At 48.3% G+C, this 27,800-nt stretch overlaps 2 protein-coding genes across 6 annotated transcripts in view; both read left to right on the forward strand.

The window, feature by feature from the left end:
• Positions 1-10,499, forward strand: part of OSBPL2 (oxysterol binding protein like 2) — a 100,662-nt gene extending 90,163 nt beyond the window's left edge. For all 5 annotated transcript variants that reach the window (XM_077335783.1, XM_077335786.1, XM_077335784.1 and 2 more), the window contains 3 exons: positions 1,642-1,765; positions 2,319-2,409; positions 3,803-10,499. In XM_077335783.1, the coding sequence (XP_077191898.1) occupies positions 1,642-1,765; positions 2,319-2,409; positions 3,803-3,905 (318 nt within the window). In that variant the 3' untranslated portion in view covers positions 3,906-10,499. The remainder of the gene's footprint in view (positions 1-1,641; positions 1,766-2,318; positions 2,410-3,802) is intronic.
• A 3,579-nt stretch (positions 10,500-14,078) lies between these two features.
• Positions 14,079-27,643, forward strand: ADRM1 (ADRM1 26S proteasome ubiquitin receptor). The gene is made up of 10 exons (XM_077335787.1): positions 14,079-14,219; positions 16,677-16,887; positions 17,907-18,023; positions 18,726-18,849; positions 19,877-19,963; positions 21,436-21,517; positions 22,232-22,452; positions 23,495-23,652; positions 25,782-25,884; positions 27,421-27,643. The coding sequence occupies exons 2-10, from the start codon at positions 16,678-16,680 to the stop codon at positions 27,525-27,527; spliced, it is 1,209 nt and encodes a 402-aa protein (XP_077191902.1). The 5' UTR covers positions 14,079-14,219; position 16,677; the 3' UTR covers positions 27,528-27,643.
• The last annotated feature ends 157 nt before the right edge of the window (positions 27,644-27,800 follow it).

The raw sequence follows: 27,800 nt of genomic DNA on the forward strand, positions 1-27,800 counted from the left end.
GCTTTTCTGGAATACCGAAACAGATAAACATGTCCTTCAATTGCACGAGCTGCACTGAGGCAGATAAGGAAGGGATGTTTCATTACATGTAGCAAAACAACTCGTATCAATCAAGAAGTCAGGGCCTTTGAATGCACGTAAGGAGTTGCTAGCCTCCTCCAGAATCAGTGACACAGGAGTGCGAGGAAGGTCAAGGGCTCTTTTGCCTCATTGATTTATTTCTTCTGCGGTAATGACGGAGTACGGCTTTTTGTCGGCTGATTCCCTGCGCAGGTGGTAGCAGGTCAGCGAATCCTCCCTATGCCCCTCCTTTGTTTGGTATCCAACACTGTTTGGCTCTGTCACCAAAACTGCAGAGTGATGTCCAGCAGGCAGGAAAGGTCAATGGGGAGGCGTTTAGCGCATCCAGGGAAGACAGACGGACGTGCCCCAAGGGGTGACATTTCCCATTGGACCCCATAAGCAGGCTCAGCTGGTGGACTGGCTTCTATCACTTCTCTAGATTTGTTCTTGACCAGGTGAGGGGAAGAGCAGTCCCCATTGTGTCGTGGGAACGTAATCAATGGGGTAGGCGAGTGCTGGGTTTTGAAGTGCACCGTGAAAAGAAACTCCCCCCGCCCAGCTGTTGTTCTTTGCCGTGTCCTATTTGGGCTAATTCTACTCCACCCTGCTTATTCCAATGAGGTTCTGACCTCTCCACGCATGTGGGTTGGGGAGACTAATCCCCTGAGGACGGCACCAGTCCAAGGAGTTTTAGATTGCTTGGGAATATATGAATATATTAATACATATCCATTGAGAGTATTTTGCTAAGAAAAGGAAAGATCCGCAAATACGGACGACAGAGGGCTGGCTATTTAAATTAAGAGAGTTTGCCGAGATGGCAAAATTGACTACCTTGCTGGAAGAAAAGTCAGCAGCCCCCTCTTCATACAAGATTGGAAGCCCCTATTGGAATCTTTGCGACAGAGAGACGAAAATGACTTACTAACGGGAGGCTTTGAGAACTGAGTTTAATAAGAGAATGTAAAGGTATTAAAAGGACTGCGCTACTAGAAGACAGAGGAGCAAATGGAAAACAGTTATGGTATTAAGCTGTTGCAGGAAACTGTACCGTTAATTCTATTATTTTGTCTTGCATTTTGTTTTGGGTTGCTTTTTTTCTTCTAAGACTTCGTTTCACTCTCCTTTTATTAATGAAAATCTTTCATTATATAGTATGGATGGATGGTGTCTTAACCAAGCACTGGTTTACCCTACTTAGAAGCGAAACCTGACTGTTATTTGGTGTAACGCCGGCAGGAGGAATGAGAAATAATGCGAAGTGAAAGACCTCCTGACATCTGCTGCCAATCTGAATTTACAATACTGATTTTGACACACTGATGGTTTGATTCAGTATAAGGCGGGTTAGTTTGTGTTCATGTGAGAATGCAGTAGAGCAGGGGTAGTCAAACTGCAGCCCTCCAGATGTCCATGAACTACAATTCCCAGGAGCCCCCTGCCAGCATTCGCTGGCAGGGGGCTCATGGGAATTGTAGTCCATGGACATCTGGAGGGCCGCAGTTTGACTACCCCTGCAGTAGAGCTTCACAGGCAAGGCTGATGATGTATTTATCACCCCTCTCTCCTTTATTTAAGATGTACAACTTCACAAGTTTTGCTGTCACTCTCAACGAGCTGGAAAAGGGCATGGAAGAAATCCTGGCTCCCACAGACTGTCGGCTGCGGCCGGATATCAGGCACATGGAGAATGGAGAGATCGGTATGTGCAAGGAGAAGAGTGGGAAGAACACACATGCACCTCTGCTAGAAACATTAACCAGGTGTAGTCAAACTGCAGCCCTCCAAATGTCCATGGACTGCAATTCCCATGAGCCCCTGCCAGCGAATGCTGGCAGGGGCTTATGGGAATTGCGGTCCATGGACGTCTGGAGGGCCGCCGTTTGACTACCCCTGCATTAAGCCATTCTTTCCTGTCATCTTGCATGTTACTTCTGGGAGAGCACTAAACAGAGTGGGTAATTTTAGTCCAAAAGTCCCCACCCCTTTTGAGCCTGCGGGGCAGCTTATGGCATAGGGGGCATGGCAACAAAATTTGGCCGGAATGGCATTTGCCTTTGCCTTCAAGCCTCTGATTTTTTTAAAACCTTTGAAAATGGAGCACGGTAAAAAAACCAAAGTGATAATTTGCGCTGTGTCACAAGCCACCCCTGAAAACTTGTTCTGAAAGCCTATCTGGGTTTTGTTTCTCTGCCTTCCTTTCCTGTGTACTTTTTATTTTATGAAGTAATCGATCCTATTGAAATGTCTGTTAGATCTGGCTAGCAAAGAGAAAGAGAGGCTGGAGGAGAAGCAGCGAGCCGCTCGTAAGGAACGTGCAAAAGACGAAATCGAGTGGAGGACAAGGTAACTGAGGGGCAGAGGGACCAGGATGGGGGAGGGGGGGTCCTTTTCAGCCTTATGCAGCATGCCTTGTGTTAAACTGGGACTTTCCGGACCCTCCCTTACCTGTGTCCTAAAAGTTACTGCATTGTGTTCACGGTCACTGCTCCCGTTATTCCTGACTACAGTCTTGTCCTCTCCTGCGTTCTTCGGGTGCTGTTATGAAGCTCAAACATTGGGCTTCATTTGAAGTCGGCTGAGAGTCAAATAAACAAACAAGAAATGCTTCGTTCTTTCTCCGCCTTGAAAGCAGCTAGGGCAGCAGCACCTTGCTCTCCCTGAGTAGATTTCTTGATTGGGGGCCTCTACTGCAGCATAATAGGTATCTTCTCTACAACCCGCCCCCCTTTTATTATCATTTTATTTATTATTATTGGATTTATAAACCAACCCTTCCTGCCAAATCCCCAATATTGTAGAGCAGTGGTCCCCAATCTTTTTATCACCGGGGACCACTCAACGCCGGGGACCACTCAACACCTTTTACTGAGGCCCGGTGGGGGGGGGGGTAGTTTACTCCTCTACTCTGAACCACTGCCCTAATGCTCTCTGATCGCTATGGTAATGTTTAAACATCCCTTCAAAATAAGATACAGACACGCCACAACAATGAAGTGTGTTGTAAAGGGCTGGGGGGGGGGGGGGAGGCGTCCTTCGGGGCCCACCTCCAATTAGTCAAAGGACCACATGTGGTCCGCGGCCCACAGTTTGGGGATCGCTATTGTAGAGAACAGATTTCTATGGATTTCAAAATACATAAGCTTTAACATTTAATAGGCCAAACAAACCATAAATGACCAAAAGCTGATCTCTCTAAAAACCACCTAAAAACATCAGCCTATCTATCCAAATATTATTTTCATCAGGATGAATAATTAACACACCAGATAATTATAAGCTCAAGGAGTCCTACTGTCCAGAAAATAAACTGGACGTAGAATCATCCTGAATCGGAGAGCAACTCTTAGTAGAATAGCTCAGTCCTACCCCATCCTTAGATTAATCTGCGTGGATCTTTTCGAGAGACCCAACCCTAAATCCCCCAGAGAACGCCTGGACACAAATAGCATGTCCGAATGAAATTCCAATTAGCAGCCTTGCTTCACTTTAAAAAAATCCTTTGACAATGAATAACTGTAGGTCTTCAGGTCATCTTATTAGCACTGATGATCCTATTACCAAAATAGACGTACGGAAATTTCTGTCTGTTTCTTCTTTTTAATTGTGCATGTATCGGGGTTAAAATAATTCCATGTTCATATGGGGGTGTTCCCTTGTTCACTCGCTGTCTCGCTTAACAGTAGATCCTCTCCCACTGCCTCCTTTCATTCTTCCTTTTTTGTTTTTGTTTTTACAGATGGTTTTATCAAGGAACAAATCCATATACTGGGACTCCCGACTGGTTATACTCAAGTGGCTACTTTGACAGAAACTTCTTTGACTGTCCCGACATATACTGAAATCTTGAACACCGTCATCCCTTCGCCCAGAGTTGGTAGACTTCAGCGGATGCCTGCGATTCTCCGGCTCGGTCACGAGCAGAACCTGCCCTTTTTCTAAAGTAAATTGTAACGAAACGATCAGTCACCGATCAAGGATCTGTCATTTAATTTTGGCCGCCCAAACCTTTAAGCGCTGTCGTTTCTTTCCGCACGGCGGCCGCCTGAATCCATCGCATTTCAGAGGAAAGTGGTTTGCATGGGTTTTAGTTTGTTTGTTTGGTTTGCTTTCCCCACACTAGTCAGTTTACGTTTTATTCTCATTCGTTTCTGGGCCAGAAGGCAAATGCTGAAGCCAGCCGGTGCTCACAGCACTTTATTAAACTTCTAATTTATTCAGTACAGATGGCCGCAACGTCAGTTCTCATGTTTCAACTGTAAAGGACACCTTAGAAGCATTGACAGCTCGGAGAAGCAGTGGCGAACTGGTACGATCAAGAAGCAGCACGGTTATTGGAGAGGGTATCTAGTGAGAGTCGGCGTGCCCGGGATTTTGGGAAGTTTTCTAAAAGGAGTCTTTATCATTTTCGCTCGGCAATTTTAGCAGAGAGCTTTAGGTATCGTTTGCAGTCCCGGAAACGTTTCACTCGGTTTTCACCTTACATCAATTAAGCGAAGCACCTGTGATTCTTTTCTTTTTTTTCCCTTTAAAAAATTTTTTAAAGATGCAACAGCAGATAACTACTAAATTGAACTTCAGGACATGGTTTTGGAGGTGCTTGTGACAAACGTCTCCTGGTCTGAAGTTTCGGAATGTATGGATTTTTTTAGAAACACAAAGGCTTTTGAGGTGTTTATAGGAATTTGGGTGTGGTTTTTGTGTGTGTGTGCGTGTGTTTGTGCGTCATGTAAGAAAACACATTTTTATTTTCCTTTGGTCACGAGAAGTCTGCAGCGCTGCTTCCGGCAGGCTAGCGCTATCCAAGACATATCCATAAACACGCACTCCTTTGTCCGTCTTTGGATTCACTCTGAATCTTATCTGAAAAAAAGCGGTCATGTTTGTTTTTGGCTATTTCAATGCATGTTCAGAAACATTTACTGGGTCATGTTGAATAGTACTTTCCTGAAAAGCAATTTCTCTCCACTGCCCTCTTGCTAAAATGCAGCGACCTGACTGAGGCTTTCATTGAATTTACAGGATGCCTTGAGGGTGAGCTTATTTTTGTGGACGTAAAAAAAAAAAAAAAAAAAAAATTGAAGCCATACGATCCCTGAGCTGTTACAAATTGTAAAACAGAAGTACTCTCCTCCCTTTCCCTCCATTCTAGAATGCAGGCAAACATTATGGGCAGCATGTGGAGGTCTGAAAATAAAGTTTAGGCTGATAGTTCTGGCAGATTTCCATGAGCTTCTAAGATAAGAATTCACTGATTGTTTTCTTGGCTGTAATCCCACAAGAATCTGTGAGGTTATACCAGTGCAGTGGTTAAGAATGTGTCCCTTGTGTACTTAGAAACGTCTATACCAGCTGATGAGTTTGCTTTTCACACATGTTTTGAAGTTTCAAGCTTGCAAACTTCAACCAAAGACTAGAAGTGATGGAATTGTTTTTAAAGAGGAGAGAAGAAGAGCTGGGTTTTTTCATACCCCCTTTTCACTACACGTAGGAGTCTGAAAGCAGCTTACAAGCACCTTTCCCTTCTGCTCCCCACAGCCCCAGTAGGTGGGGCCGAGAGAGCTTTTATGGAACTACTCAGCGAGAACAGCCCTAAGAGAACTATGACTGGCCTAAGTTCACCCAGTTGGCTGCATGTGGAGGAGTAGGGAATCAAGCCCAGATTAGAAGCTGCCACTCTTCACCAGTACAGAGAAGCTTCAGAGACCTCTCTAGGGATGTAGGTGTTGGTATTTTTATACCCGTGCCTATGGAGCAGGAAAATGTGACTGCAGCATTGTAATTGCATTTCATTACATTTTCCAGCAAAGAAACTTAGGCTGAGAACATTCAAGGCAATAAAAGGACACTACAGACTGAGAGAATCATTTTTGGCTGGCACGCCTTTTTTGTTTGCTGTTGACTTGGTATCATCCTTGGATATTGTCTTCCAAGCACTGTGTTTCTGGAAAAGTTTTAAGTCCCCCGTTCATTTCAGCAGGGCTAAGAAGTGCTTGATGAACCCCCATCCCTGCACCTGAAGAGACCTGCTGGAGCAGACCAGTGGTCCATCTAGGCCAGCATCCGATATCACACAGTGGCCAACCAGTTCCTCTGGAGGGCCAACAGCAAGGCCAAGGCCTTAATAAGAACATCAGAAGAGACCTGCTGGAGCAGACCAGTGGTCCATCTAGTCCAGCATCCCATCTCATAGAGTGGCCGACTAAGTTATTCTGGAGTGCCAAACAACAGGGCACAGAGGCCAAGACCTTCCCTAATGTCTCCTCCCATCACAGGGATTGAGAGAGTTACTACCTCTGAACATGAAGGTTCCCAGTGACACCTCAAGTCACTATCACCACTCAGCTAGCGTTCACTGTATTTTATGTTTCCCCCCTTCCATCCTTCATTGAACAAGTGTCTTAAATTCCCATAATATTCCCAGTAATACCGAGGTCCCACTGTAGCAATTTGTTGAAGTCATGGGTTCAAAAGCTCTCACCTGGATAGCCCAGGCTAGCCTGATCTCATCAGATCTTGGAAGCTAAACAGAGGCCACCCTGGCTAATATTTGGATTGGAGACCTCCAACAAACACCAGAGTCATAAAGCAAAGACGGGTGGTGGCAAACCATCTCTGATGGCCTCTTGCCTGAACACCCAGTGAGGGATCGCCACAAAGCAGCTGTGACTTGATGGCCAAAGGGAGGGGATTTTGAGAAACATGTCAAATCTCACTTCCCTGGGTGGGTCACCGCTTGCTGCCGTAGGCCCTTTTTGGTGGAAGTTCTGTGGGAAAAAATTATTATCAAGTCACAAATCTGAATGAAAAATACTAGAATCTCCTTCAGTCTTTTACATAAAGATGAGTGGAGGCAGACAGTACTTTTTAATCAGAAGGGATATCTTAAAACTTCAAATGGCAGAATAAACACGGCTTACCTATTCTTCTTTCGAGTAAAAACGTTAGAAGGGATATTCCTTCCACATTTCAGCATGGTAGGGAAATATCATACTAGCTTATTTGATTCTGACGAGGAGTGCTTGCACTCGAAAGCTCACGCCCTGAATAAATCTTTGTTGGTCTTAAAGGTGCTACTGGACTCTGATTTTATTGTAGCTTATTTGAGTTTTTTTAAAAAAATAATTCTGTCTAATTGCTGATGGTAGCATGCTATTCTTATCAACCCGCAGTTGAAGCACAGTTAAATCATGCCCACATGTTACAAAACCCCTCCTCCTGTACCGAACACGTTTTATTATACCGTTAAAAACAAAGGAGAAAAACGGTAGAGCCTAGCAAAGGAAGCCTAAAATAGGTACTTGTTTCAGAGACAGGCGTGCACAGTTCCTTTTTCAGCACCCACATCGCTGCTAATAATGAACTGCACTTTAAAAAAATTCATCTTGGGCAAACAGCCAACACGTTCCTTGCCGTGTTTGTCTAACTTCTCGCCTGCCTCTTCTGGAGGGCAGCTGATCACCTCAAACTTACACATCACAATAGCATCAGGCAGTAATCCTTGACCCTCGCATGCCCCAACCATAAAATTTAAACTGTGGCTCGTTTTGAAAAAAGATAATTTCTATGGCTCATGTACATCTTCCCTGCATATACCAGGACCACCCCCATCGCTTTAGCACTGCCTTGCAAAGTTGACCAATTGATACTTACACGGAGGGGGTATTTCAAAAAGCACCTTTGAAAATAGCCATGTTAACAGATTAAGGCTTAGATGTTAAGATAAAATGTGAACTTACATTTCTTTTCAGGAGGGATAGTCACTTATTCTTTCGCTCGGCTGCTCCTTTTGATGCTTTGATTTGATGCTTAAGGCTCATGGGCACATCAGTCCTGAGTCACAAGTGCATACTTGCACCTGAGAGTTTTGATGGGCATATGATGCTCTCTGCAAACAAGGGCGCTTCTCCTCCTCTCCAGTGTCAGGGAGAAGTCCCTGTTCCGATCCTTAGCGCCTGTTGCACATGTAGCGCTATAGTATACCTTTCTCCGATTTTTTACCACTGAGAAACCCCTGAAGCGGTACAATGGTGCAGAAAAGGGCTGGGAAGCACAGCTGTGGTCACGCCCCTCCCTTTCTCACCCACTCCAGGCCCATCAGTGGCCATTTTGATAGGGCGGTGGCACAGGTCACCATGACCACGTGCGGTCTCATCACCCGAGAAATGTTTAACAAGTGTAAAAAATATATTAAAAATGAACGCACTCCCTCCTATACAGGAAGCCCTTCCAGGGCCGTCAGGAAACCCTGGGGTTTCACAAAACCCTGGTTGAGAATGCCTGGCATTCGGGAAAGGGCTGTGCTTGGTTTAAATGCTGTCAACATAAAACTCCTCTGAAACTTTAACCTGGGGGTGGGGGGGGGGTGTTGCTTTGCCCCCAGAATGCCATGCCAATAGGTAGCAGCTATGTCTGTTTCCAAGCAGGTACAAGATTACCTCTACGCAACAGCGAAATGAACTTTGCTAGAGGCAAGCAAGCTGGTGAAAACAGGCCATTAACCTGGGATAGTGCTGACTTTCCCAGGGGTAAGTACCTTTGAACTGTAGTGGATCCACAAACCTTTCAGCGTCCTCCCTCGGCTCTTCACCCGTTGTAATAAGCAGCAGAGTGGGCTGCCTTTCTCCATACCTGGGATTGGACAGGATGCCAGACTTTAAACAGCACTGCAAAACTCTTGATTCGCGCAGCAGGATGACCTTAATTGGAGAATGTCAGGTTTTTTTAAATTTATACTTCATGTGAAAAGAGATTTGAGATCCAGCTAAACAATGACACATTTTACCCAACAGCTCTTCTAAAAGGGAGAGAAAGGTGCGTGAAGTGCATATGCCCAGTGGAGGGAGTTTGATGAAACACTCTTGATTCCTTCCATAATTTCCAAATCTAATTTGGTGTTTGGCCCTTGCACCTGGGCTCCAATTAGGGATGGATCGTTCCATGTAAAGAAGGAATGTCTGTGTTTGCATACTTGCCTGCTCTTCACTCACAGAGCAAAAAAGAAACAAACTCAATTGTGGTACTGTATGTGAAATGCAAGCCGGGCCCTTGCTTAGCAAACGGAAATCTCTTTTATTGTTCACAGCCCAAAGTTCCTTCCCAGATCAGGAAAGATCGCAAGGCACTTGGGCGTCCTAACTGTAGCACTCAGGCTAGCTTGTGACCCTGAAGAAAACGTAAAAATAATGTGTGTCGTGAATCGTCCAGGCGATTCGGGTACCGGCGTGGTCTTTGACTGACTCTGCCGTTCACTATACTCCGTGTAACTGACTGTTTCAAATAAGACATAGATGTTCCTGTTTTTATGTAGTGCTTTGAAAATCCACCCGTGTACTGTCACGTTGCCTCTCGAAGTTCACGCGTTATCTGGCGTTAAAACTGTAAAATAAGAGCAATACTTAAATTCATGTAAAGCTAACGGTTCTAATACAGAAAACTGATAATTTGTTGGTTTGTTTTTTTTTTTAGTATGGTTTTTATAGCATGGAAGAATTCAACATATTACCCACCCCCCTGCCCCTCCATTTCTCAGTTCACTCTGCTGCTATTTGCTGTTCTTTTTTTTTCTTTTCTTTTTTGCCTTACTTACTGTATGACTGTTTAACGATGATTTAGGTACATGGGTCAATCCACTAGGAAATCCTTTCATCCAAACCCAGTTTGAAAAAGGGGGTTTGCACAAGGGTAATCGTGCGGGCTGCATACTTGTGCACCCCCCCCCCCATTACTCTAGTGCAGTGGTCCCCAACCCGCGGGCCGCGGCCCGGTGCCGGGACGTGGCTCCCTCTCCCTGCCTCCCCCGCAGTAAAAAACTTCCCAGGCCGCAAGCTTGCGGCCCGGGAAGCTTCTTACTGCGGGAGGAGGGGAGAGGGAATCAGGGCCGTGCTCGTGCATGCGCGGCTGGCCCGCGCATGCACACATGTGCAATGTGCGGCCGAAATCGTGCGTGTGCGCATTTTCGTGCATGAGCTAAAGTGCAGCACATGCGCAATTTCAGCTGCACATGGTGCATGTGCGCATGCGCGGTCCAGCCGTGCATGCGCGATGCGCGGCCGTGCAAGCACGGCATGCGCAGGCAGGCAGTTGCCCTGCCAGTCCCCAGCCTCAAAAAGGTTGGGGACCACTGCTCTAGTGGGGCTTTGCACCAGAGAGAATTTCCTGGCAGAGTATACCCATCGTGGGGTGTTTTATTTTTTTGTTTGTTTTCTTTTGCCTTATCCTTGTTGCATGAAAAAAAAATGTCGGAGGATAATAATTAAATAAAAGGCTTTAGTGAAATGGATTTTATTTTTATAATATTTAATAACTGTCAATACCCAGCTATATTAACGAGACAAAAAAAAATCATATTTACCTTTTTAGAGAAGTCTGTACAGGTTTGTGGACATAAATGTGAAAAAACTGTAAATCTGAAATAAAGGTTGTTTTGGAGAAGACACGTCGGTTCCGATCCTTCATATCGTCGGCTCTCGTTTGCTCTTTTGCCGCTCCCGCCCCCAACCGAGTCTGATGCATTGGACAAGTATTCCCCCCCCCCCCGGGAAGGTCATTTAACTAGGGATGCCAGCCTCCAGGTGGGACCTGGGCATCCCCCTGGAATTACAGCTGATCTCCAGACTAACAGATCAGTTCCCCGGAGAAAAATGAATGTTTTGGATGGTGAGTTTTATGGCGTTTGCACCCGCAATGAGGTCCCTAGGCCACCTCCTCTATGGCACCAGGGGTTTCCCAAACTCGAGTTGGCAACATCTCCCCCCCCCTTTCCAATACCAGAACTTTTCTGACCTACATAAGAAATGAGTGAGGTTCATGGGTGGGTAAACTTGGGCCTGTTTGGTTGTAGTGGTTAGAGTGTGGATTTCTAATCTGGCATGCCAGGTTCCATTTTGCTCCCCCCCCCCCCATGCAGCCAGCTGGGTGGCCTTGGGCTCGCCACGGCACTGAGAAAACTGCTCTGACCGGGCAGTGATATCAGGGCTCTCTCAGCCTCACCCACCCCACAGGGTGTCTGTTGTGGGGAGAGGAGTGGGAAGGCAACTGTAAGCCGCTTTGAGACTCATTTGGGGTGAGAAAAGCGGCATATAAGAACCAACTCTTCTTCTTCTTCAGTAATATCAGGGCTCTCTCAGCCTCACGTCCCTCACAGGGTGTCTGTTGTGGGGAGAGGAAGGCAAGGCAAATGGAAGCCACTTTGAGATTCCTTCAGGTAGAGTAAAGCGGCATATAAGAACCAACTCTTCTTCTTCTTCAGTAATATCAGGGCTCTCTCAGCTTCACCTCCCTCACAGGGTGTCTGTTGTGGGGAGAGGAATGGGAAGGCGATTGTAAGCCGCTTTGAGACTCATTTGGGGTGAGAAAAGCGGCATATAAGAACCAACTCTTCTTCAGTCATATCAGGGCTCTCTCAGCCTCACCCACCTCACAAGGTGTTTGTTGTGGGGAGAGAAAAGGGAAAGCTGCTTTGAGACTCTTTCGGGTAGAGAAAAGCAGCATATAAGAACCAGCTCTTCTTCTTCCACATGGGAGTTAAGTTCTCCTGTGGGAGTGACTTCCAAGTCAGCAAGCAAAGGACCAGGTTCTTAACAAGGACAAAGAAGAAGAGTGTTCTAGTGCTGCCCCATGTATCCATAAGAGTCAAGTTTAGATTGACCAGGATGTCTGCATCTTTTCTCCCTGTTGCAACCTTCTAAAAGGAACAGATGGAGCCTTGGCTTTTTCTCCTGGGCCAACTTTGCATTTGAAATTTTGGACTTGCAACCTGTTTTTAAAAGTAACATCGCTGTGCCTTCGGAACAAGACTCTGGTCATAATTTGGCTCCTTTGGCTGGCAGGGGTTTGCTTTTTTTTTTTTTTTTTGCCTCAAAAGCAACTTCTGTAAACACAGAAGGTGCCTTTTCCGCTCCCCCTTTCTCAGTACGTGGAGCAGCATGTTCGAATCTGGAGAACTGGATCTGATTCCCTCCTCCTCCACATGCAGCCTGCTGGGTGACCTTGGGCCAATCACAGTTCCTAGGGTTATCACTGAGCCATTCCCTTAGAGCTCTCTCAGGGTGTCTGTTATGGGGTGAGGAAGGGAAAGTATTTGCGAGATGCTTTAGGAATCCCTTGGGTAGTGAAAAGAGTTGTATAAACAACCAGTTTCTCCTCTTCGTCCACCAGAGGGGCAGGGATAGCTGAGCCCCTTCAGTGGCCCAGTATATTCTGTTGGCTCTGTCCACTGGCCTCAATTCCACATCTGGTCTCTTGTGTAAAGGTAAAGGTATCCCCTGTGCAAGCACCGAGTCATGTCTGACCCTTGGGGTGACACCCTCTAGCGTCTCTTGTGTATATGTGTTCAATTGATGTAGAATCATAGAGTTGGAAGGGACCTCAAGGAGGCATCTAGTCCAACCCCCTGCAGAATGGAGGAAATTCACAACTACCCGCTCACCCACTGTGACCCCAATTCGATGCCCAGATGATGCATGATTATGAAGCTGATATGCAGCGCACATCACACAGTATGGCAGTTTGTAAACAGATGCAGAGTAGACCCAGGAAGACACCAGGAGATGACAGAGCACCTGGGGGGCCCTGCATACATTACCTTGCACATCACTGGAGGAGATAGGTAAGATATCCATATACGTTGAACTGCACGCCTCCCACGCCCAGTCCATCTTTAACTGAATTGCAAATGCCACGTTCACTTTAGAAATCAAGGGAGCTCCGTCTACAAAAAAGCAACTAAAGACATCAGGCAGAAAGAGGCCCCTCTGGAACATCTATTAGGAATCAGGTGGCTTCAGGATCTTTACCCTGCTCTTTCATGGGTTTGGAGGAAGCCAGGACAGTAGGCATACAAACAGCTCTTTTTATTATTACAAGAAAACAAAATCAGAGTCGAGTGGCCCCTTTAAGACCAACAAAGATTGATTCAAGGTATGAGCTTTCGAGTGCAAGCACTCTTCCTCAGACTAAGTGCTTGCACTCAAAAGCTCGCGCCCTGAATAAATCTTTGTTGGTCTTAAAGGTGCCACTGGACTCTGATTTTGTTTTGTTGTGCTGCTTCAGACCAACACGGCTCCCACTTGAATCTCTGCTCTTTTTATTGTGATCCCAGTGGTGATGAGTACATGTTAGGAACCAGACAACAAGACTGAGCCCTCCCCCCCAATACCTTAATATCTATTCACACAGCAGACAATGGATCTTCCCACTAGTGCGTGCAATTGGTTAGATCAAGACTGGATCCAGCAGACAGGATCAAGTGGCTCATTGGTCAATTGCACGTCTGCTTGGATCCCACCTCCTTCCTCAAACTCTGTCCTCAGCAGATCCAAAAACACAACACTAGGGGAAACACTGGGAAACCGGAAACCGTTTTTTGACCCTTTGGTCTGATTCAACAGCAATTCTCAAGAGCTGCCTTTGGGGGGGGGGGGAATGCACAGAGTGCACTCAAGGTTGCCAACTCCTTTGGGAAATACCTGGAGATTTGGGGGTTTGGGGAGAGGAGGTCCATCAATGGGATCTAAAGCCATAAAATCCGCCTTCCAAAGCAGTTTATTTTTCTCCCATCAAGGTCAGCATCGCCTACTCAGACTGGCAGCTGCCAAATAAGTCTTTAGCATGACCTGGTCCTTTGATGCCGAGGACTGATCCTTCTGCATGCCAAGAAGATGCTCCACCCCTGAGCCCAAACCTCCTCCCGGCAAAGGGACCTCTGTTGCCTGCAGATCAGCTGTCCTCGTAGGAGATCTCCAGCCATGCCCGGGAGGTTGGCAGCCTCCCGCTGGGCCGTCCCATCTCCTCGCTCCCTCCCCGCCCCAGGCGGCGAATGGTACAACCCGCCCTGCAGTTCCGCCCTCGGCCGCTAGAGCCCGCGCCTCCCCTCCTCCCCCTTCGCGGCCGTCATGACACAGCAGACGGGAGCCGAGGGAGTCGCCGCGAAAACAACCCGAGGAAGCGCGCGGTGCATGCCGGGGAGGCCGCTCTGAGCGGCAGGCGCCTCCAGCCAATGAGAGCGCGGAGAGGGCGGAAGTGTCGCAAAAGGCCGAAGGGCGGGCTTCCGGTGCGAGAAGCGGAGGTCCCTTGAGGGAACCGGAAGCGGGCCTCATTCGGGTTGAGGGGACGGGCTGGCTGGAGAGCGGGCTGCGAGGGGACTGAGGTGGCAGGTAAACGGCGGGGGTTGCCATGGATACTACGGGGAAGGGGGGTTAAGGCGGGGAAATAAAATAATTTTAGGCCGGTTGGAGCCGAAGGGGGTGAAAGTGGGGAGGACTCCCTGATAATAGTTCATTTCCTGGCTCCGCCTGGCCTACCTGGCAGGGTGGTTGTGAGGAGAAAGCCCTCGGGGAGGGCGGTATATAAGTATAATAATATAAGTAAAGGCGGGGACTGCTTCGTGTCCCCACAAAGGAGAACAGCAGGACGTAAATCCATAAATGGGCAGGGGAGGTTGAGAATATATATAATATATATATGACTCGTGAGAGTCAGCAGATGGGCTGGATTCGAACCTGTGGCTCAGCAGTTTCAAATCGACTACGTTGGCGGTGCTTCTAACATTGCCAAATGTTAAAGTAACCCTGGCCGCTCTGTCCGAATGAACGTGTAATATGGTATTGCTCTGATTCTGGAGGATGTGGATGCCAAGTGTCCTTTAAATGGCTCCCTTGAAGTGTCCCTTTTCTCTTTCAAATATTGAGCCGTTAATTCCTAATCAAACACCCCCCCAACAAAAAAGTTGCTGAAAGTCTATGAAGACGTTAGTTTATCAGCAAGAGAAATTTCCTTCTCTACATCTGTATTTGTTTATCCCAAGGAGTCATTCTGTTTTTAAAAGCGTTGATAGAAACGTGATAACAGTGGCAGGCAAAATGTTTCCATCTATTGTTTGCCATTTGAAATTAGGTCACTGTGTGCATCTAATTAGGGAGGGGCATTTTTAGGCTAGCAGTAAAATGCTCGGGATGCTGTGGTGCTTTTTTGCCAGTCATGTTGGTGTGTGTGTGTGTTCTTTGGGCAGCTGACAACAGTAAACATGCATAGGAAGAGTCCAATTCTTCCAGGCTGTAATATGATCTGCATCAGTTTCCTGGCTGTGGATCCCATTTTGTCAGGAGGATGGAATTAATTGTGCTGTGTTAGATCCCATGGGTTGTTTTTGACTGCACAGGAAGCACTCACAGGAAGTCTCACTAGGTTTTGGCTGATTCCCCTCTTCCCCTCTCCAGCATTTCCCAAGAGTGCCATGAGCAGAATTTTGGGCAACGCCTCAGTTTGCAGGGGGAGGTGGGTAATTTCAGGTAGGATCCAGTCTCATTGTATTCCTGCACTAAGAAAATGGGACAGCTACAGGAAGAGATGGATTACTCAATGAGAATATCATTGCAGTTATGGTAATCCGAAATGCAAATTAGAGAAACGTGTAAGGCAGCGTGATCAATGCAGAATTAGGGTTGGACTTGCTTGTCTAATTATTGTGAAAAGGTTTATTGGGTGATTGTGCAATTTCTGGCTTGCTTGGAGCTGCATTGGTGGACTTATCCCTCCAAAAAACATGGAGACCTGTGGTTGGAAATAGGAAGATGTCCTTGTACAGGCTTTATTAATTTTATTTGGCTGGATAGTATCGGGGGGGGGGTAGTTGTGTTGGCCTGTTATACGAGGGTTGGATTCAAGTCCAGTAGCACTTCAGTGACAAAGAAGATTTTGAGGGCATGAGGTTTTGCCAACTCTTCCCTCCTATTCAGTTTGGCAGCACAATTACCTAACAAAATCTGGCATTCCATCTCAGGTTTGCTCATTTGTTCATTTTGTAATGTATGCCATCAAGTGTCAACAGTGCCCTTCTATACTCTGCCTCTGATAAAAAAAAGTCAGTCTCTGTGCCAAAAGAATAAATGGGCATAAATCTGACATTAAAAAGTCACCAAAATGGGAAAACATTTTAATCTTCCAGGGCATTCCATTGCTGACCTGAGAGTGGCAGTCTTCAAAGAGAAGCTTCAAGGAATAAAAGCCAAATAAATAAATATTTTTCTCCCCCTAAGTATTTCTCCCCTGCTGTAATCAAGCTGATTATGCTTGGCGTTGTACCACAACCCACTGTAACCTGCCACCCCCTTGAATTCTTAATCTGTTTTTAGAAATCCTGTCCCTTTGACCAGTGGTCCCCAACCTTTTTATCACCGGGGACCACTCAACGCTTGACAATTTTACTGAGGCCCACTGCCCTAACACTCTCTGACTCTGGTCGCTATGGTAATGTTTAAACGTCCCTTCAAAATAAGATACAGACACACCACAACAATTAACATAAGGAACATTTTATTTACATGGAAATTTTAACTCATGACAATGACAAATCAGTGGGAACCCTGAGCTTGTTTCTCTGCAACAAGATAGTCCCATGTGCACCAGCCGGATCGTGGATGAAGTAAAAGGCCGGGGGGGAGGCGTCCTTTGCGGCCCACCTCCCTTTTGTCGACGGACCACAGGTTGCGGATCGCTACCTTTGACCATTGCTGTTTTGCACATTTGAAAGGATGGTTTTGTGCTCAGTAGAGCTTTGCATGTCTTCAAGTAGCTCTTCAGGAAACGGTGCTTCTCTCCTTGTCTCTGTCCAGGATGTCTTCCGGTGCATTATTTCCAAGCCTGGTTCCCGGCTCCCGGGGCTCGTCTAGCAAGTACCTGGTAGAATTCCGCGCAGGAAAGATGTCTCTGAAGGGCAGCACTGTTACCCCGGACAAGAGGAAAGGGCTGGTGTACATCCAACAGACCGATGATTCTCTCATCCACTTCTGCTGGAAGGACAGGACTTCTGGGAACGTGGAGGATGTAAGTAGGCCATATCTTTAGTCTGGGTTCAGGTGAGTTACCGTGTTGGTCTGACGTAGCAGAACAGAGTTTTGAGTCCAGCAGCACCTTTAATACCAACCACGTTTTATTCAAGGTGTGAGCTTTGGTGTGCATGTGCGCTTCCTCAGACGATGAAATGGAAATTGCCAGATTGCATATGTAAAGAGAGGGTCAATTTCTGTTAGGTTGATGGAGTTCCTTCCCACCCATCATTCATCTGTACATTTAAAGGCTTGAAACTGAGCTGTGAGCTCTGAAAAGGGGCAAGAAGAAGACCTGCATCATTCATGCTTTAGGATAATGTGGACATAGTTTCCTCCCGTTGAGATAAACAACTTCTAAATGATTGTGCCTTTCACCACAGGTAGATGCATCCAGAATATGGAAGCATGCCTCAATTGTCCATCTGTGTCTTATAGTGTGTGAGGCGGAATCTTAGAAACCTATGTCAAAAGTTGCCATGTGCACAGAAAAAAAAAATGGCACTTATCTGCTTTGGCCTGTATAGATTTGGCTGAATCCAAAAAACCCAAATCACCAGTCGCACATTTGGACTTGACTGAATCCAAAAAGTAACCCCCCCAATGCACGTGCCTAGAATGCCTCCCCCAGCCTTCCCAGACAATGGAGATGCATTTAAGGGATGCACCAAGAAGCTGATTGTAACAGATCACCTGTTTGGTGTCAGTCTTCCCAGCCAAGAGCACCTGAGAAAGGTAGTGGGGGAGAAGTTTAAATTGGCTGAATCGTGATCGAATTGGTGAATTGCAATTCGGTTACCACTGATTCACCCAGTTTAAAGTATAGGGATCAGTGATTCGCCTCAAAATACGTCCCAAGAGTACCCCAGTCAGCATTGATTTGGGTACATCTTGGCGAATCTGAACCAAATCGCCCATCCCATGTCAAAAGCAAGAAGGCGGTTCATGTACACTGTAATGGATTTGTGAGCAGGCTTGGCGAGTAGGCTTGGTGTTTATTCATTGCTTCTGTTTCAGGACTTGATTATCTTCCCGGACGACTGTGAATTCAAGAGGGTGCCTCAGTGCACCACCGGCCGTGTGTACGTGCTGAAATTCAAGGCTGGCTCCAAGCGGCTCTTCTTCTGGATGCAGGTGTGTGTCTTGGCGACCGGCCTTGATCTCCAGTTAGTGGATCACATAGGACAAGGCTTGCCAGCCCATTCGGTGTGGGGAAAACCACACACACACCCTCCTCGGTTTGTGCTGCCTATCAGCACTGTGGTGACAGACGGGGGATGCCTGGCAACATCGGCTGTGCCCTTGTCTCACTTCTGGGGAAAACCTAGGAGCAATGTAGGGTAGTTCTCGGAATCTCCAGCAGGTCTACAGTAGGCGTCCCCAAGTGTGGGGTCCGTGGCTAGTATATCATCCATTGAAACTTTCCCTGCTGTCCTCTTGAGTGTTTTTAGAAAGGCCAGGTTGTGTTTTTGCTAAGAAAGTCTTCTGATCACCCGGACTGGCTCTGCACACTTTTTAGAAATACTGCCACCACCACAGCATAAAGATCTTCACTGGGTGACTGAAGGCAAGCTGCAGCAGTCATTTTGCGGTTGGCTCCGCCTCCTGCGGCTGCCATTTTGTGGCTGTTCCCACCAGGCCATATCAGAACTCCAAAAGTGTCTCCCAGGCTGGAGACTCCTGCCCTGGAGCAATCCCACCCACCCCTCATCCTCCAGCCAGTCAGAAGACTCGGCCGGGACGCCCTCTATAGGAGTGGAGGCAGAATTGCAAAGTCTGCTAGGTAGCTCTCAAAGGGCTAGTGAACAAGGCGTGTCTCATCTGCTTTCTTTCCAGGAGCCCAAGACTGAGAAAGACGAGGAGCACTGCCGGAAGGTGAACGAGTATCTCAACAACCCCCCTATGCCTGGTGCTCTGGGCGGCAGCGGAAGTGGAGGCCACGAGCTCTCAGCCCTGGGAGGTACAGGCTTACACTTCTTACTTCCCTCCTTCCAGAGAGCCATCTTGGTGTCATGGTTAAGAGCAGGAGACTCCAATCTGGAGACCCAGGTTTGACCTTGGGCCAGTCCCAGTCCTGTTAGAACTGTTCTCGCAAATCAGTTCTCTCACACCCACCTTCTTCACTGGGTGTCTGTTGGGAGAGCAAGGGAAGGCGATGGTAAGCTGATATGAGACTCCTTCAGGCAGGGAAAAGCGGGGTACAAAAACCAACTCTTCTTCTTTGTTTGTATTAGCTGTTAGAGAGCCTGTTCTGGTATTTTGGGTGCAAATCAACTAGTCAGGTGCCAAAATGTTCTGCGAGAACAGATATGTCTTGTGCCAGAGCTGTGGGCCCTGCTGGAGCTTTCGGCATTCCGCAGGGCCTGCAAAACGGAGCTTTCCACCAGGTCTATGGTTGAGGCCAGCGCAACGAGAAAGATCTGTTGGCTCTCCTCCAGGATAGTGTGTGTATGGCAGCTTGGTTTCATCTGCCTCCTTTCCACCTCCCGCTTGTGTTCCTGGGAGAAGGGATAGGTTTTTAATATTTTTTTTCTGCCGTTCTTCTCTTTTACATTGTTTATTTGGATGGTGATGTTTTTATGTCTGGCGTTTTAATGGGGTTTTATTCAGAGTAATGTAACCTGCCATGAGCCACTGGGAATGGCGGGCAATAAATATGTAATAATAATAAAAAACATGTTGAGGCTGAAATACTGCAGCCTTTAGACCAGGAGTAGTCAAACTGCGGCCCTCCAGATGTCCATGGACTACAATTCCCAGGAGCCCCCTGCCAGCAAACACTGGCAGGGGGCTCCTGGGAATTGTAGTCCATGGACATCTGGAGGGCCGCAGTTTGACTACCCCTGCTTTAGACTCTTCAGGGCCCCATCATTTTTTTTCCTGTTTGTGTACCTTTTATGCCTTTTTAAAAATAATTGCAGCCATGTGAATAGTCTGCCTTTAGAGAGAGGGCTGACCAGTGGCTGTGTTTTTTTTGTCGTTGATAGGCGAAGGTGGCTTGCAAAGCCTCCTGGGAAACATGAGCCACAACCAGCTCATGCAGCTGATCGGACCGACGGGCCTCGGAGGACTCGGTAACGTGTGCTGCTTCTTTTCGTGCCTGTGGTGTATTTCTGTGTTTATCTTTTCCTGATTCTTCACGGAATGTGGCGATTGCTAAGTCGGGTCCTTCCCCCAAGGATCCACTTGGTCATTAATGAGTTATAAGCAGACCAAGAGCTGTATGAAAACACGCAGGCTATTTCGGGCACATGCCATACAACAAGATCCTCTTATTCCCCCCCCCCCCCACCACACACACACACCAACATGGCTGCAGGGCCTTGGTGGCATAAGGAGAATGCTGCAGTTCGGCCCTTAGGGATGAGGCTCTTGTGGATGCTACAGGTGGATTAAGAGTATTTTCACATCAAAGAAAAGGGAAAAACCTTTTCTTTGATGTGAAAATACTCTGTGTGTGGCTCCCTTCTTGGCAGGGTGGTCTGCAAAGGCGTTCCCTCAGGTAGTGGGGAGGCAACGTGCTGCAAAGTACCTTCCCCAGCAACTGCCCCTTTGCATTCCTTAGCATCTGGGGGGGGGGATGCCAACCTATAAAATCCCCACTCTTTGCATTTGGGGGCTTCTGCTGTAAAGGAAGAGAACCTTGAATTCAGACAAAGCTCTATGAAGAGTGTTTTCTGCAGCGGCAGAGAGGGAGGCTGTGACTTGGGCTTTGGAAAATACAGTGCAGAGACAGCAGCCTAATCCTTGTTTGCACATGGCTTGAAGATGGGTGAAGTCAGTCAAACACAGTTCTTGAACTAGAAGCTTTATCCAGTCTGATATCATGATGTTTACTGGGAGAGAGCTGTGTTCTGAATGTGTTTGGCAGGCAGAAGAAAACTGCCTGAGATAAGGGCAGGATGGCTGGGTGGCAGAAAGGAATGAGGTCCTGTCTTCCTTCTTTTTCTAACAGCCAATAGCTGGAGTACATGGAATGTAGCAAGTAAACACCAGATGAATATGTGCAATCTCAATGAACCATTTAATGAGGGAACCTCCTAACAGGAATGTGCCTATTTCCAGCAGAATAACAAACAAGTTCTGGTGAATCACCCTTTTTCAGTAAACTTCATCAGTGTAGAATGTAACCATCGGTGGGTGAAATGAGATATAATGGCAAATGTTCTGTGTTCTTGCCGTCTTCAGGAACATGTAGTGGCAATTATACTCTGAAACAAGGGTAATTCCCTAGGACTTGTTTGTTAATATGTTGGAAATTGGCACATTCCTGTTAGGAGTTTCCCTCATTAAACTGTTGACTGAGCCTGCAGGATTCGTTTGATGTTTTCTTCCTTCTTTTCCTTGCCACTCGGATCAAGTAGATCCTGGCCCAAGAAGCCCCATGCTCTTGCTGGTAACAGAATTTTGGGGAGGTTACAAAAGTGTAAGACAATCGCCTGTGTTTGGGGTAGTCCTTGGGGAAGAAGTCTAGCCCGGAATGCTTCCTGAAGCCCCCTCCTGAAAGCCATAGCATCTAAACGGGCTTCTCTCCCTTTTGTGGAAGGTGGGCTCGGTGCTCTGACGGGTCCTGGCCTGGCTAGTCTGCTGGGGAGCGGAGGCCCTCCAACGAGCAGCTCTTCCTCAAGGTAAGAGATACCTTCACAAAGACGGGAGTCCACTGCTGACACATGGGATTCCTCTCAGCAGCATGTTAGTTCCTGGGAAGCAGTTGGGTTCTCTCCTCCCCTTGTCCATCTGTCATCAGTGTTGGCATCATTAAGAGGCCACAGCCGTGTCACTTCAAGGAGGACGTAGATAAAACTGAAAGGGTACAGAGGAGAGCGACGGGGATGATCTGGGGCCAAGGGACCAAGCCCTATGAAGATAGGTTGAGGGACTTGGGAATGTTCAGCCTGGAGAAAAGGAGATGGAGAGGGGACATGATAGCCCTCTTTAAGTATTTGAAAGGTTGTCACTTGGAGGAGGGCAGGATGCTGTTTCCGTTGGCTGCAGAGGAGAGGACACGCAGTAATGGGTTAAACTACAAGTACAACGATATAGGCTAGATATCAGGAAAAAATTTTTCACAGAGTAGTTCAGCAGTGGAATAGGCTGCCTAAGGAGGTGGTGAGCTCCCCCTCACAGGCAGTCTTCAAGCAAAGGTTGGAAGCACACTTTTCTTGGATGCTTAGGGCTGATCCTGCGTTGAGCAGGGGGTTAGACTAGATGGCCTGTGTGGCCCCTTCCAACTCTGTGATTGTGTGATTCTGTCCAGTTGTGAACTCCATTGAGGCCTGTGTGGTTGTGGGTCATGTGCAACTTCCTTGTGCTGAATCAGAACTCTGGTCCATCCCTTCCAGCTCTCGCAGCCAATCGACCGCTGTGACGCCCTCTTCCAGTACTTCGTCCACACGGGTAACGCCGGCTCCCTCCGCTCCTGCAGCTGCCTCCGCTACCAGCCCCAGTCCTGCCCCGAGCTCAGGAAACGGAACCAGCACAGCGACCAGCCCAACCCAGCCCATCCAACTGAGTGACCTCCAGAACATCTTAGCAACTATGAATGTACCAGCTGGAGCTGGAGGTCAGCAAGATCACGGGGAAGTGGGAGTGAGGGGGCTGGGAGGGGGTCTGGTTGGATGGGGGCAGGACTCTGGGAAGAAGAGTCTGAGTGAGCAGGCCCTTATGCTCTCATCTGGCTGCTGTGATTAAATATTTGATGCCTCTAACACCCCAGCTTCTCGCATGGGGACAGCACTAACATTGTGCCCACTGCCCTGGGGAGAACGTTCGGTTCTTTGAGCATGGGAGTGAAGCTGTTTCTGAAGCCAGTGGCAGTTTTATTTGCAGCTCCGTGTGTGTGTCACAGTCTCTGACATCTTGGTGTAGCGGTTAGGAGTGCGGACTTCTAATCTGGCATGCTGGGTTTGAATCTGCGCTCCCCCACATGCAGCCAGCTGGGTGTCCTTGGGCTCATCACGGCACTGATAAAACTGTTCGGACCGGGCAGTGATATCAGGGCTCTCTCAGCCTCCCCTGCCTCACAGGGTGTCTGTTGTGGGGAGAGGAATGGGAAGGCGACTGTAACCGCTTTGAGACTCTTTCAGGTAGAGTAAAGCGGCATATAAGAACCAACTCTTCTTCTTCTTTAGTAATATCAGGGCTCTCTCAGCCTCCCCTGCCTCACAGGGTGTCTGTTGTGGGGATAGGAAGGGAAGGCCACTTTAACCGCTTTTAGACTCCTTCGGGTAGAGAAAAGCAACATTTAAGAACCAACTCTTCTTCTTCAGTAATCTCAGGGCTCTCTCAGCTTCACCCACCTCACAGGGTGTCTGTTGTGGGAAGAGGAAAGGGAAGGCGTTTGTAAGCCGCTTTGAGACTCCTTCGGGTAGAGAAAAGCAGCATATAAGAACCAACTCTTCTTCGTCTACTACTTAAAATATTTTAGCTTCAGAACTGCGTATTGTACTAGTCAGGAGTTTCCTTCTGCCCGAACAACTAGAATTGTGGTCGTTTGAGACATCTTGACGCTTGCCAGAATTGCACCAGAAACCGGCAAAGCTTTGCCCGTTTGGCATCTCTGCTGGTCCTTACCTAAACGAGCGTCTTGTTGCCTTCCCCTCCAGTGGACCTGTCGAGTGTGCTGACCCCTGAGATCATGGCGCCGATTCTGGCAAACACTGAAGTCCAGGAACGCCTGCTGCCTTACCTTCCCTCCGGAGAATCTCTGCCACAGACGGCCGAGGAGATCCAGAACACGCTGACCTCTCCACAGTTTCAGCAGGTGACGCTTCTGATGCTACGGGGCAAATGAAACGGGATGGCAGCCATCTGCTTGGCTCTGAATGGCGGGGGCTCAGATGTGGAGCAGAGTGCTTGGGGCAGAGCAGCCTCTTAATTTATGACAGCGCTCTCCCTTGCCTCTCTCCCTCCCAATCTGCCAAAGTGCCTGAAAGCAAGTGAACCAGAAGGTCAGGATGGATGGCCACGTTAGTCCGGAGCAGCAGAAAAAGAGTAGGGCAGAGTCTGCACTTTCTTTATTCCATTGTCAATCCTGTTGAATTCAGATCGCTTTGAACTCGGGTCTTCCTCTCCCCCCCCCCCCCCATTGAAACAGGAAAGTCTGCACGTGGTTAGGGAGGCTCAGAAGGTGGGGGGGAGCCAAGCCTCTTTCTTTTCTTGAAGGGAAGGGGGGAGGAGCCAGGCAGGGAGCTGCTTTCTTTTCTTGGAGGGGAGGGGGAGAGGATCAAAAAAGGCAGAGGAGGGAGGAAAAATCCAGGACCGACAGAAGTTGAGAGAAATTAGGGGCTTCTCCTTTAAGGCAAGTGTGTCACATGACCAGGTGTAGCCTATCAGAGGTTCTCTACCACGGAGCTTTCTTTTCCAATCTGGATATTGAGCATTAAAAGCACTCCAAGATATCGCACAATAAAGGTAGGGTCACTCCGAATCAATCCTTCTTGCTGCAGAAAGAAAATTTAAATCGCCCCAAATCCAAACGGAAATCGCATTCTGTGTAGAGGGCAGGGACTGAATCGACCTGGGGTTGGAATAAAAACTCAGTGCAGTTTACACCTAGGAGTCCAGTAGCTCCTGAAAGACTAACCAAATTTTGTGAGTCTCTGCTGACTTCGTAGATTCCACTGACGTTTCGAACTTGTATTTGGGTTTTTGAGAAAGGGGGCTGAGTGCCATCCCAGACATGGCTTCCAGAGAGACAGAGCCCAGCTCCACATGGCCTGAACGAGAGGCAGAGCAAAAGGGAATATTCCCTTGTCATGTCTTTTGAGAAGGAAGGCCCGCAGGGCGGAGGGGAGAGGAGTCACCAATGACTAAGGAAAGCCCAAGTACGCTCTGAGCTGTGATCCTCCAGTGCTGAACCCTTTCATTTTAACAAGCCCTGCCTTACAATAGTCCTGGGTCCCCATAGGCACCATGCTGAAGGACTGTGGCCAAGTGAATGGATTCCAGGAGGACCAGCAGCTCCCATTTCTGTAGTTAGCCCAGGTGTGCCCCAGATGTTTGCATCCTCAGAGCTAACTAGCTTGCCCACCCGCATCGGTCCCCTGGATTTCCTGATCACTTTAGGCTGCCGCTGTTCTGTGAAACCGCCTATCTTAGAGAGGTTTGTTCCCCGGATACAAATACTGCTATAACCCAGGGGTCCCGCACCTTTTTCAGCCAGTGTGCACCTGTGGAATTCTGACACAGTGTGGGTGCAGCCAGAAAATGGCTCCTCCAGGAGGCGGAGCTGGCCCCAAATTGCCTGCCACCACTTCCCTTCAGTCACACAGGGAAACACCACTGTGCTGGGTTCAAAACATGTTCAAGAATCTGCAGACCCAATCAAAACTCCAGTACTCAGTCATCAGCCCCACTGGACAAAATCCCCACCTGGTCCCACACCAGGACACCAGAAAAAGTGTCAGTGAATGCCACGGGTCACTATGTGGGGCGTCCCCTGCTTTTGAGTGGGGCAGGCCTCATCTGGGCATGGAATCGGGGTCACTGTGATGGGCAGGGAGTTGTGAGTTTCCTGCATTCTGCAGGGGGTTGGACTAGATGACCCTGGAGGTCCCTTGCAACTCTAGGATTCTCTGAGTGGTAATTTCCACCCAAGCCTTTTTGGGGCATGGCCAGCAGTGCACAGCTGGGTCCACGAGGAAGTGGGAGCAGCAAGCTCCTCAAGGGCAGATGTCCAGATCCAGCTGGCAGGGAGCTCGCTTTGAATTTGGCACACAGAAGGGGGAAAGCGGCTCTGTCAGAATGCCACTCGTTTGCTTGAACCAGCTGAGATTTTGCCTCTTCGGACAAGCTGTCCAGACAGGTGTTTGGATGGGCGGAGGGAGGGGGGCAGAGTGGCATTTCTCTTGCAAGGAGAGCCAGACCCTGACCCGACTTGTCTTTCCACAGGCGTTGAGCATGTTCAGCGCTGCCTTGGCCTCCGGGCAGCTGGGACCCCTCATGAGTCAGTTCGGCTTGCCAGCAGAGGCCGTGGATGCCGCAAACAAAGGCGGTAAGTTTTTGGAGCCCCTCTGAGGATGCCTTGGGGAAACAGTGGAGCTTGCTTGCCAGTACATTGGTGTGATTTCAAGAGGCGCCAAAATGGGAGGAATAGAAATAAAAGCCAGGTGCCTCATTCCTCCTAGTTAGGGCAGGGGGACATCTGAATTCCTGGCATTTGAGCATACTGAATAATGTGTCATTCTGTAGAAATGAGGGTAAGTGACAATGCTCTTGAATGTTTTAAATCAGGGGTAGTCAAACTGCGGCCCTCCAGATGTCCATGAACTACAATTCCCAGAAGCCCCTGCCAGCAAATGCTGGCAGGGGCTTCTGGGAATTGTAGTTCATGGACATCTGGAAGGCCGCAGTTTGACTACCCATTTTAAATCTTGTCCTCCTTGTCCTGGTTACAGCTGCATGAGGCTGGGGGGGGGGTGAGGGTTGGCTCATGGTTGCCCCACAAGCTTCCTCGCAGAGTGGAGATTTGGGCCTGGCTTTTGGTCTGGTCTGACCCGCTAGTGGCCAAACTATGGCTCTCCAGAGGTCTGTGGACTACGATTTCCATGGCGCAGGCAGGGGCTCATGGTGATTGTAGCCCCACAGACTTCTGCAGAGCCACATCTTGGCCACCCCTGCTCACCGCCTGCTGGCTCTCCTTCATCAGCTCCCCTTGTTCAGGACCGAGCTACGATTGGCCTTTACAGCAGCCCCCCGAGACTGAAGAACCCCCATCCCAAAAATATGGGAGAATGTGGTAATTCTGAGCAGAGGAAGTCATTTGTCTCTGGGGCATCTGCTCCAGGGTGGGGAAGTGTTTTGCAAACTGGACGTATAAAGTATCTTGCTGCTGCCGTGTGTATGTGTGAACCCCGTAGCAGTCATTGTGTTCAGAGAGCCAGCTTGGTGTAGTGGTTAGGAGTGCGGACTTCTAACCTGGCATGCCGGGTTCGATTCTGCGATCCCCTACATGCAACCAGCTGGGTGACCTTGGGCTCACCGTGGCACTGACCGAGCAGGAATATCAGGGCTCTCTCAGCCTCACCTCCCTCACAGGGGGTCTGTTGTGGGGAGAGGAAAGGGAAGGCAATTGTAAGCCGCTTTGAGACTCCCTCGGGTAGAGAAAAGTGGCATATAAGAACCAACCTTCTTCTTCAGTAATCTCAGGGCTCTCTCAGCCTCCCCTCCCTCACAGGGTGTCTGTTGTAGGGAGAGGAAAGGGAAGGCGACTGTAAGCCGCTTTGAGCCTCCTTCGGGTAGGGAAAAGCGGCATATAAGAACCGACTCTTCTTCTTCTTCTTCATGCAGATTACATAGAAACAAATCCTAGCTAGCCTTTCACTTCCCCTTAAATTCCACCTTGGATCAGGTTCCAACTGCACACCACCTGCCTTGGTATCCCTCCCTCTTTCCCGGTTCTGTTTTTTTTGTTGCTATAACCGCTGCATGCTTGGTTGGCTGGGTTGTTTAAAAAAACAGCACGCAGAAAGCTGCTCCTGGCTGTCCCCTGTGGCTTTGACGTAGCATTTTGTTTTCGTTCCCTTTTCAGATGTGGAGGCCTTTGCCAAAGCAATGCAGAACAATGTCGCGTCTGACCAAACCGAAGGAGAATCAAAGGACAAGAAGGATGAAGAGGAAGACATGAGTTTAGATTAGGTTTCTTACTGTCGGTGGCTCAGGGGTACTCCTGGGTATTAACTTAAAGTGCAGTAAGTAGGATCGGTAGCTGACCTGATGTATTCACTCTACTAGTAAAGGATCTCCCTGCCAAATGTCTGTTTTCCTTTTGGTTTTCCCCCTCCGGATGGGTATTTTGTAGCCCTAAAAGAAGCCTCTAGGCAGGGGTGGCTGTCCACCCAACAGGGGCTCATGGGAATTGTAGTCCAGACATCTGGAGCCACAGTTTGAGCAACCCTGCTCTAGACTTTC

The sequence above is a fragment of the Paroedura picta genome, chromosome 4, assembly GCF_049243985.1.
Source record: "Paroedura picta isolate Pp20150507F chromosome 4, Ppicta_v3.0, whole genome shotgun sequence".
Lineage (NCBI taxonomy): Eukaryota > Metazoa > Chordata > Lepidosauria > Squamata > Gekkonidae > Paroedura > Paroedura picta.

Bases quoted from the DNA above. Each gene is read 5' to 3' on its own strand.
- ADRM1 (XM_077335787.1), top strand. From the start codon at position 16,678: ATGTCTTCCGGTGCATTATTTCCAAGCCTGGTTCCCGGCTCCCGGGGC. The intron at 18,024-18,725 runs GTGTGTGTCTTG...CTTTCTTTCCAG, and splicing joins GGCTCTTCTTCTGGATGCAG to GAGCCCAAGACTGAGAAAGA. The intron at 18,850-19,876 runs GTACAGGCTTAC...TGTCGTTGATAG, and splicing joins CGAGCTCTCAGCCCTGGGAG to GCGAAGGTGGCTTGCAAAGC.